Source organism: Grammomys surdaster, unplaced genomic scaffold (assembly GCF_004785775.1).
Source record: "Grammomys surdaster isolate TR1022 unplaced genomic scaffold, NIH_TR_1.0 136, whole genome shotgun sequence".
NCBI lineage: Eukaryota > Metazoa > Chordata > Mammalia > Rodentia > Muridae > Grammomys > Grammomys surdaster.
Window position 1 is genome coordinate 546335 of NW_021604594.1, and position 11359 is coordinate 557693.

The 11359-nt window shown below is 43.9% G+C and overlaps 1 protein-coding gene across 2 annotated transcripts; it reads left to right on the forward strand.

Annotated features, from left to right (window-relative positions):
* Positions 1-458: 458 nt before the first annotated feature.
* Clp1 (cleavage and polyadenylation factor I subunit 1) lies at positions 459-4143 on the forward strand. Of its 2 annotated transcripts, XM_028763000.1 has the most exons (4): positions 522-555; positions 716-781; positions 1252-1879; positions 3044-4143. In XM_028763000.1, the coding sequence occupies exons 3-4, from the start codon at positions 1274-1276 to the stop codon at positions 3713-3715; spliced, it is 1278 nt and encodes a 425-aa protein (XP_028618833.1). In that variant the 5' UTR covers positions 522-555; positions 716-781; positions 1252-1273; the 3' UTR covers positions 3716-4143. The 2 variants fall into 2 exon arrangements, with proteins under 2 accessions (XP_028618832.1, XP_028618833.1); XM_028762999.1 differs by lacking the exon at positions 716-781 and having other exon boundaries at positions 459-555.
* Positions 4144-11359: the final 7216 nt, after the last annotated feature.

The window sequence follows — 11359 nt, forward strand, 5'->3', positions numbered from 1 at the left end:
CATAGCCTCAAATGGGGACTGTTTGACCTGGTGTGTGTGTGTTTCAGCCACTTTCCCTCCTGTTGTGTGTGTGTGTTTCTGCCACTTTCCCTCCGTCTGGCTGCGTTTTGCTAACTTCCCCACTTTTTGGTTTGTAGTCTAGTCGTGCAGAGCTCTGATCTAGACAGTGATGCCTCTGCCTTTCTGGTCGCCCTTAGCTTTCCTGGACAGCAGACAGGGAGAGACCACGTAACCACCTCCTGCGCGTGGGCGAACCAGCAAGGTCTACTCTCCGCCTCCTGCGGTCTTCCCGCACAAAGTAACGGCGTTGCCCCGCCCAGCTCCGCACGTCACGGAACAATCCTTGAACTATCATTCCCAGAGGGCCAAGCGGTGGCGCGCGCTCACTCACTCCAAACTACACATCCCAAGATGCATCACAGGACCGTGTCTCCTACTACCGCGCAAGAGCGGAACCGCCTTTGCTTTCCGGCTAGTATTTAGTCGAGCGTCGTTCGCGGTTGTGTTGAATTCCGCGGTTACAGCAACGCTGATTTGGAACCCGTGGCTTTACAGGTAAGGTTTAAGGACCCCGATAACCTCTGAGAGGCTCCGGCAGATTTTGGTGTCGGAGCTAACTGCGACAAATATTGGACCCAGAACTGTGGTTCACAATCTGAAATAGTAATTTACGTTTCTTTAGTAGTTTCTAATTTACAATGTTTTGTTTTTCCAGCTGTGGTCCTTGTTATCCCCGGCACGTGTAAATGCCCACCATATAGCAGTTGGGGAGTTGGTTCAGGTATTAAGTGGTTGGATTATTGTAACTACTAGTAGTTTCAGAGCTGGACATGCTACTGTTTTCTGAGTCCGAACCCAGTGTCCTGTTCTTTGTATAAGATTCAGAGGCTTGGTTTTTGTTGCCTTAGAGAGATGGAGAATGGGCATGTATTACTTTCTTTTCCAATAGTGTGAGGGAGGAAAGACTGGGATTCAAATCTCCAGTTAGTTTCATCAGTTGGTAGTTTTCTTTTTATGTTGTAGTCATTATTCACTCTGTTTTTTGTTGAGGTGCACTACTATTCTACCTACTAGAGGCAGAGGAGCAAACAAAAATACCTCTACCTTCTGGTTGTGGGGAGACCAGCTGTAAACAGTGAGTCTGGAGGCAATAAGAACTATGCAGAAAAAGATAAAAGGACTAAACCACTGGAAGATTTTGAATGGTGGCCTGATGTGGTGATTTGATCAAATGTTTAATTTGGGTTCTAGGCACGGCAGCTTTACCGAAAAGATGAGCGAAGAATCCAATGATGACAAGAAGCCAACGACTAAGTTTGAACTAGAGCGAGAAACAGAGCTTCGATTTGAGGTGGAGGCATCTCAGTCAGTTCAGTTGGAGTTGTTGGCTGGCATGGCGGAGATCTTTGGCACAGAGCTGACCAGAAACAAGAAATTCACCTTTGATGCTGGTGCCAAGGTGGCTGTTTTCACTTGGCATGGCTGTTCTCTGCAGTTGAGTGGCCGGACAGAGGTGGCTTATGTGTCTAAGGACACCCCTATGTTGCTTTACCTCAACACTCATACAGCCTTGGAGCAGATGAGGAGGCAGGCAGAAAAGGAAGAAGAGAGAGGTCCCCGAGTGATGGTAGTGGGTCCTACTGATGTGGGCAAGTCCACGGTGTGTCGACTGCTACTCAACTATGCAGTACGTTTGGGCCGCCGTCCTACTTACGTGGAGCTGGATGTAGGCCAGGGCTCTGTGTCCATCCCTGGTACCATGGGGGCCCTGTACATTGAGCGTCCAGCAGATGTGGAAGAAGGTTTCTCCATCCAGGCCCCTCTTGTGTATCATTTTGGCTCCACCACGCCTGGCACCAACATCAAGCTTTATAATAAGGTCAGAACTGGAGCTAAGGGAGTGAGGGAAGGAGGGTAGGGAGTAGGGAACTTTGTTACTTAAAACTGCACGATTTTCCCTCTGAATGTAATTGCCTTTTTTATTTTCATTTTCTGGTGTGGTATTACTGCCACCTGATTTTGTAAGAGATCATTTTAGCCAGCTTTAGACAGCTAAGCATTTTGTGGCACTATTCATAGTAATTCATTATTAAGAGGTAAAACAGGAAGCAGAGGGCTTGGAGACATTGGCTCAGCAATTAAGAGTCTGTTACACACCTTTAATTTCAGCTGTCAGAGGCAGGCAGATCTCTGAGTTTGTGACCAGCCCAATCTCCATAGTGAGTTCCAGGACATAGTGAGACCCTGTTGCAAACCAAACCAAACAAAACCCAAACCAATAACAGTACTACTCCTGTTGAGGATCAGAGTTCGATTCCCAGCACCCATGTCATGCTATTCCCAGTTGCCTGTCACTCCAGCTCTAGGAGGATCTGCTGCCTCAGGCCTCTGTGTGTGTCTGCACTCATGTGCACAGGCATACATACAGATACATAATAAAAAAATAAAAAAATGTAAAGACGCTGAAGTAACAAAGTTAAATCCATGTTATGGGGTTAAATCCACAGTCATTAAAAACATCAATTTTGATGTTAATATATCAGTGAGTGTTGTAGCTGATCCCTATAATCCTAGTACTTGGAAGGCTACGATAGGACTTTCAGGAGTTTGAAGCTAGGCTAGAGTTTTGTACTAAAACCCTGTCTCAGAAAAGTAAAAATACTGGGGATCGGGGGATAAGGTTGTAGCTCAGCTGCCAGGCACATTTCAAGGCTTGTGGTAGGCTTCCCAGCCTGTACAGTTTTTGGATGGTACCTATTACTCAAAGAGGAACTTAGATGGATTTAGGAGCTGGAGACATGGCTCAGTGGTTAAGAGCATTGGCTCCCCTTCCAGAGGGCCTGGGTTTAAGTCCTAGCACCCCCATGGGAGTTCATGACTAATTGTAACTCAAGCTCCACGAGTATCTGACATCCTCACATAGACATACATTACATGATAGCAAAACACCAATCAATGCACATGAAATAAAAACTAAGAAATCACTAAGGAAAATAGACACACAGATTTATTTATTTTGGTTCTCCTTTTGATTCTTCTCCAGATTACATCACGTTTAGCAGATGTGTTCAACCAAAGGTGTGAAGTGAATAGAAGGGCTTCTGTGAGTGGCTGTGTCATCAACACTTGTGGCTGGGTCAAGGGCTATGGTTACCAGGCCCTGGTGCACGCAGCTTCAGCCTTTGAGGTGGATGTGGTTGTGGTTCTAGATCAAGAACGACTGTACAACGAATTGAAAAGGGACCTACCTCATTTTGTTCGAACTGTGTTGCTCCCAAAATCAGGGGGTGTGGTAGAACGCTCTAAGGACTTCCGGCGGGAATGCAGGGATGAACGTATCCGTGAGTATTTCTATGGATTCCGAGGCTGTTTCTATCCCCATGCCTTCAATGTCAAATTTTCTGATGTGAAAATCTACAAAGTTGGGGCACCCACCATCCCAGACTCCTGTTTACCTCTGGGCATGTCTCAGGAAGACAATCAGCTCAAGTTAGTACCTGTCACCCCTGGTAGAGATATGGTGCATCATCTCCTGAGTGTCAGCACTGCTGAAGGCACAGAAGAGAACCTTTCTGAGACAAGTGTGGCTGGATTTATTGTTGTGACCAGTGTGGATGTGGAACACCAGGTATTTACTGTTCTGTCTCCAGCCCCCCGCCCACTGCCTAAGAACTTTCTTCTCATCATGGATATCCGGTTTATGGATCTCAAGTAGTAATTAGCAAGAAGCCTCACTTTCTGGGCCATAGAGTTCTGGCCATTACCAAAGGCAGATGGAATGAGCTACGGCAATCTTATTAAAGCAGCTGACAAGGCCCACCTAGCAGAAAGCATATTATTCTCTACCTCTTGAAACAGTGGTAGTAGCCAGACTCCTGGCTATTATTTCATTTACTCTGAACCAAAAGGAAACAGCTCGAAAAGAAAACCTGAATTTTTTTTTTAAGATTGCCTAAGGTACCATTTTAAAGATTCCAAGACTGTAGAAACTTCCATGTCTTCCACTGTGCTACCATGTGGGTTTTCTTGTTACCACTTTCTAGTATCTCTGTATAGTATTTGTTATGTTATTTAACCAGGATGAAAGTGAGAAAGAGTTTAAACTTGAAAACAATTATTTTAATAAATATTATTGTCATAGAAGTTGGTGTGATTCTTTTTTAATTTTACTTCTCACCCTTAAGCATTATAGAAACTATAGGAATGATTTATTGCTAAAATGCTGTGAGGAAGGGAAAACTAAGAGCTTCCTTGTGAGCCATACAGGCTTTTATGATAGTCTTCTCTTGCTGGTAAACCTGTTTCCAGTGCCCAATCTATTCAGAGATAAGAGGCTAGAGATAATTTGGGATGATTTCATATCTAATTTCCTTGAGATAGTCCATTACCCTTTTTTTTTAAGTTTATGTATTTTGTGTGTGAGTGCTCTGTCTGCACATGTGTCTGAATGTGAGAAGAGGGCATCAGGGCATCAGATCCCATTACAGATGGTTGTGAGCCACCATATGGTTGCTGAGAATTGAACTCAGGACCTTTGGAAGAGCAGTTAGTGCTCGTAACCGCTGAGCCATCTCTCCAGCCCCTGTTCATTACCTTTTTTGTTATAGCTATTCTTCCTCTTCGAACCAGGTCCAAAAGTCCAAATGTACTAGAATTTTTGGGCATTAGGCTGAAGAGCCCATTTTGGTGTTTCTTGTCTGAACTTCAGTAAGTGTACAATAAATTTAACCTTTTCTTCATCCCACAACTCTCATACTCATCAGAAACTGTTCTCTCAGTGTGAAACAACATTTTATGAAGCTTGCAGCAAAAGAATAAAAAATGCAGCCGGGCAGTGGTGGCGCACGCCTTTAATCCCAGCACTTGGGAGGCAGAGGCAGGCGGATTTCTGAGTTTGAGGCCAGCCTGGTCTACAGAGTGAGTTCCAGGACAGCCCGGGTTATAAGAGAAACCCTGTCTCGAAAAACAAAACAAAACAAAATGCAAGTAGTATACAGAAGCTTAAATTTGGGGATATGGGACAGTTGGGGATGGTACTTTCTGAGTATATCGTGAGAAAGACCTGGAAAAATTAAGCAGTAAAAACTTTCAGATAGAGGAAACTGCAAAATCCTAGAAAGGAAAGCTTTGAGTTTAGTGAAGGAGAGAGCATAGAAGTTGGGTGTAATGAACCAAACAAAAGTAACAAGGTGCAGAGAGCTGGAAAGATCAGATAAAGCACGTCTCATAAACTGAAGTTTGTCCACAGCAATGGGAGAGATCATAGGACTAACTGGTCATGAAGCAGAGGAATGGCAGAATGCATTTTACATGTGACAAATTTCCTTCTGGCATTTTCATGCGTTCTTAGTTTTGGTTAATTGTCCCAGCGTTCCCATTTCCCTGTCCTCTGTACCTGTGTACCCATCTTGCCTCCAGTACTGTCCATTTCACATAATGTTTTATTGACCCACTCGGTTTTGAAGAGATCATTGCTATGTGGATAACTGATTGCAGAGGGCAAGCCCCTGGAGAAGCCAGGGAACAAATGGGATATTCATGTGTTGGTATCAGGGTGTGAATTGGTGGAAAAGGATAAAGGCTGTGGAGAAGGGGCTGGGGAGAGCTACTGTCCCTATCATCTGTAATATTTTGAAAGTAACATGAGTAGGACTGGTTGAAGAGAGTGATAAGGAAGAAAAATTGGGATCAAGGATGATTATGAGGGTTTTGTGTGCACGTGCATGTGTGAGTGTTTGCTTTAAATTTTATGTGTGTGAATATTTTCTTGTGTGTATGATGTACACCGCATACATGCATGGTGTCTAAGAAGGCCAGAAGAGGGCATCAGTTCCCTGGAGCTAAGAGTTGCTGAATTGCTATGAATTGCTATGAGTTGTGAATTGTTATGTGGGTGGGTGCTGGGAACCAAATTCTGTCCTTTTGAAAAGTAACAAGTGCTTTTTTTCTGGTTTTGGTTTTTTTGATTGAGAGTTTCTCTGTATAATCCCGGCTGTCCTGGAATTCGATCTGTATGTAAATCTGCTTGCTTCTGCCTCTCAAGTGCTGGGATTAAAGGTGTGTGCCACCATAACACCAGGCCATTTTTTTTTTTTTTCAAACAATTGTTCTGACTGCTGAGCCATCTCTCTAGTGAGAAAGTGTATGCTCATAGGTTTGTGGGTTTTGTTTTGTTTTTTTTTTTTTTAAAGATTTTACTTATTTTATTTAAGTACACTGTAGCTGCGTTCAGATACACCAGAAGAGGGCATTGGATCCCATTATAAATGGTTGTGAACTATGATGTGGTTGCTGGGAATTGAACTCAAGACCTCTGGAAGAGCAGTCAGTGCTTCCAACCACTGAGCCATCTCTCCAGCCCATAAGCACAGTTTTGAGACAGGGTTTACACTCAAACTCAGTACACAGCTAGCAGTCTTCCTCCCCCTACCACACAAGTGTTGGGATTACTACATGTACCATCATATCTGGCTCATATAAACAAATGTTTTAAAGTTTAGTTTCTCTTATTTCATGTACATTGGTGTTTTTGACTGCATGCATGTCTATGTATGGGTGTTGGATCTCCTGGAACTGGAGTTATAGACAGCTGTGAACTGTCATATGGGTTCTGGGAATTGAACCTGGGTCCTCTAGAAGGGCAGCCAGTGCTCTTAACTGTGCAGCCATCTCTCCAGCCCCTAAAATTTTTGTTATCATTTTTTTTGTGGTTATCTATGTGCATGATGTATATGTGGAGTGCTTGCCACAGCACATGTGTGGAGGTTAGAGGACAACGTGTCAGTCCAACTTTATGTGGGTTTGGGGATGGAATTCAGGTCACCAGGCTTATAGAGCTAATCACCTTTGTTAACCCACCAACTTGAGCTATCTCATCATTATTATTCATACATATGTGTGTGTGATTTTTTTTTGGTGGGGGGACAGATCTCATTGTAACCCTAGCTGGTTTCCAATTTGAGACTCTCCTACCTTAGTCGTCCTAAGTGCTGGGATTGCAGGTGCCCAGGTGCAGGGAAACTACAGGAGGGAGTAAGAGACTAGCAAGTGAGTTTGGGTATTGTTGAAGTCTGAGTCATTACTCATCCAACTGGAAGTACAGCATCGACAGCATCTGGAGCCTTAGAACAGGTTCAGGTTGAAAGTTTGTGACAGCCACTAATCTTTAAATATAGAGAGGTTTTAAGCAGTGTAATTTAGTAATTTAGATACTGTGAAAGTGGAAACAAGGAAACAGGATGGAATTAAAAGACCAAATGGGTTTGGATGCACTTCTAGTGGTACAGGCATAAGGCATTGGATTCCATTCTTAGTACTGCATAAAACAGAACAAAACAAAACCTCAGTGGTGGGCGGTGGAGGCGGAATTTGAAGCATACTGGGGACTAACAAAGAAAACCTCACTATGAATCCCAAAGCACTAGTGTCATTATCAAAACTTTGAAAAGTGTAGGGTTGGAATGGTGGGGACAGAAGCCCCAATGAAGTAGACTGTAGAGGTATTATAAACTGAGAAGGTAAGGGGCAGACTTTTCTTTCAGAATCTTTTGTTAAGAAACAGTGTGGAGAGCTGGCAAGATGGCTTAGCAGGTAAAGTCACCTGTTGCCAAACTTGACAGTCTGGAGAAAACTCACTCCCATAGTTGTCCTCTGACCTCTATACGTGTTCTGTGGTATGTGTATGTGCCACTGTTACCTCACAAAATTAAAACAAACAACCACCTAGGGAGAAAATTCGGTAAAGGGATAGGATCTGAAGAACAAAGGGGAAGACTGTCTTTTAGCAGACTCTTATATTTGGCAGGGTATGCCAAGGACTCAGGCCTTACAAGTGCTAAGCCAAAACTCTGTCACTGAGCTTCATCGCCAGCTCCAAAGAGGTAGTTCATGAGGACAGGGAGTAAAGATAGTATTTTAATGTGAAGAGGTTAAAATAATGCATTTATTGTTACACTGTTGAAAGAAGGTATTCTTTTTGCTAAGTTGAACTGTGACACTGGTTTGCAATTTATAAACATTGGAAAATTCAAGGGAAGAGAATATGAAAAAGCATAGTGACACTAGAGAAAAAGCGTCAGGTATTATCTGATATACTTGTCAAAGTAATTTATTTCAAGTATGATGATCTGGATAATAGATTGTCTTGGTCTTCATTTTATTCTGGACTATTTTTTAGAAGTTTTTGAGTTACATCCTATTAAACATTTTTTTTTTTTGGTTTTTTGAGACAGGGTTTCTCTGTGTAGCCCTGGCTGTCCTGGAACTCACTCTGTATACCAGGCTGGCCTCGAACTCAGAAATCCGCCTGCCTCTGCCTCCCAAGTGCTGGGATTAAAGGCGTGTACCACCACTGCCCGCCGCTATTAAACATTCTTTTTTTTTTTTTTTAAAAGATTTTATTTATTTATTATTTGTAAGTACACTGTCGCTGTCTTCAGACACCCATATGAGGGCATCAGATCTCATTGCAGATGGTTGTGAGCCACCATGTGGTTGCTGGGATTTGAACTCATGACCTCTAGAAGAGCAGTCAGTGCTCTTAACCGCTGAGCCATCTCACCAGCCCACTATTAAACATTCTTAAGGAAAAAAAAAATGGAATCCTTGTTATGCCTTGGTGCAGCTGGTCTTTGCTCCTTTGTGGGTTCTTTTCCCACCCTTTATCCCTCCAGTTTCACCTCCTATCACTTGATAGGATAGAAAAAAGAAAGGAAGCCAGGTGTTGGTGGCGCACGCCTTTAATCCAAGCACTTGGGAAGCAGAGGCAGGCGGATTTCTGAGTTCGAGGGTTTGAGGCCAGCCTGATCTACAGAGTGAGTTCCAGGACAGCCAGGGCTACACAGAGAAACCCTGTCTCAAAAAAACAAACAAAAAAAAAAAAGGAGAGAAAGATCCTGAATCTTAACTTCTTTTTTCTTTTGTTTCTTCTTTGAACACTACTACTAACAAACCACAACTAACCCCTCTGAATGACCAACAAGGGTCATTTATATACCCTCTGAAAAGGGTCTAGCATTTATATACCCTCTGAAAAGTTCCCAGAATTCCAAACATCACACAAATCACAGAAACTGTTTGGAGCTGGCAAAACCATGCCTCTGCTAATGCCATAGGCAAACATAGCTGTTGGGAGAGTCAGAAGCAGCCCTATATTCCTACACCTGGAATAAACAAAAATACATTCTTATACTTTTGTGTTTTTTAAAGAACCCAAAATCCCAAAGTTGTCACTACATCTTGGGACAGTGATTATGCTTCTGCTAGTGCTCATCCAGCTAAAATTAGGTTTGACAATCCAGTAGTCTAATGTCCCTAGTGACCCTGAGGTATTCAATACCTCTGGTTGGATGATAGAATGCTTTTTCCATTTAGTACACTCTGGCCAAGAGTCATGATGATTCACACAGGTTCTTAGTAGAAAAATTGGGCTGGCAGGATCAGTCAGTGGGTGAAAGGACTTGCTGGGCGTGACTGACAACTTGAGCTCCATATCTGTAAGCCAAGAAAGAACCAACACCTGAAAGTTGCCTGACTTCTGTCCGCCTTTCCCTTCCATCTTTCTCTCTCACTTTCAACACACGCTACTAGTTTTCCTATTTAAAAAGGTAGGAAAAATAAGAATGCTTAACTTGTGAAGTAGAGAAAATAAAGCTTTAAAATCTTAATGAAATAAATGAAACTTGACTCATCTTAAGGAAACATTATTTTATAGGCAGAATATAGGGTAAAAGTACCTCCAACTAATACCTTAAAATTATTCATATAGCTGAAGACTTTTTAAAAAACCCTCTCCTTAGACTGCTCTATTGGCCGTGCGGCCTCTTTCCTCCATGTGTGAGCCGTAGCCCAGGCCATAGCCACCACTCAGGTATTCTGTCATGGTCTTGAGAATTTACCTCATTGCCGCCTTTGCCAACGGATTGTTTTAAATAAAGTTTCACTCCTTAAAAAAAATTTATACTCGAAGCGGTTGCAATAATAGCCAGTAGTAAAAATGATCATATATGCCATGTCAGAAAAAGGATAAGACTAGATTCTAAAGAACAAAGGGTAGATTTTTGCTTTAACTAGCTGCCTAAGGCTAAAGTGTCGGAAGTTAAATTAGTAACATTTGAAGTCAAGTCAAGGAAACAATGACAGGACTTGGAAATCACCCTGAACCAGACAGAGACCTTTGCTTCAGGGAAGTGGCTCGTGGGATATCTTTTTGAAGGGCTGTTATGTAACAGAGCTGCTTTACACATGAGAGATGGCCTGAAGCTGTAAGAGGAGAGCCCTATGGCAAAGCTACTGGGTCCACAGCTGTCTCAGCCTAATTAGGGCAAAATGTAGTGCCGTGATCTACGGAGAGTTGGCCAGCAGCTCGCCAGGGACAGGAGCTATTCTAGAAAGACTTTTCAGCCTGTTTTCTCAAATTGGGTGAGGTCAGTGCACCCATCCCTTGTGTAGTCGTGGAGGTGTCTAGGTCTCTCACCGCACACACTCCCGGTTCTTCACTAACGGCGAGCACTATAAATCTAGGGATAGCAGCCGTGCTCCTTCATCTACCCCAGCCCTTGACAGAACTCTCTCCTTAGACTGTTCTATTGGCCGTGCCGCCTCCTTCCTCCATGTGTGAGCCATAGCCCAGGCCATAGCACCTCTCAGGCATTCTGCCATGGTCTGAGAATATACCCCATTGACGCTTTCGCCAACGGATTGTTTTAAATAAAGTTTCACTCCTTAAAGAAAAAAAAAAGTGGGGGGCTGCCCTACCTAAATCCTCACACCAATGAATGAAGAGGCAAGGAAAGAAGCCGGAAAGGCCTACCGGTGATTGGCTATCGTAGACGCTTGTCAGGACTGTACCAGGCTCACTCGGAGGAGGCTGGTGAACTAAGAAAGGGCATCAGCTTGTCTTTTTTTTTTTTGAGCACTTCCGGTACATATGTAGAATTTTTTTTCTTAAAAGTTTCTCTTGGATACACTACAAATTGGAAAGCGGACAAAGGAAGAGAAAGACCTCGCCTGCTCATTTCCTCGTTCCCAATCCTGCGCAGTTCCCCATACCCCATCTCCCGACCATCAGCCAGACACGACGGCCAAACGAGCTCGCCCTCGTATCACTACGTGTTTGCGGCGCCGTGACCCTGCAGCCAATCAGAAGGCGAGGTCGCCGCGGTCGCTCGCGGTCGCGCGCACGTCCCAGAGCGGCGTGGGGGCGGGGGTTAGGGGGTGAATGGAAGAGTGAACGGGGGCGGGCTCGGCGGCGCGAGCCGCATGAATGAGAAGAACGTGCCCCGCGAGAGACGTCGCCCGCGCCCGCGCCCGGGAGCCAATGGGAACGCCGTGAGGGCTACAGACCCTAGGCCGAGGGCAA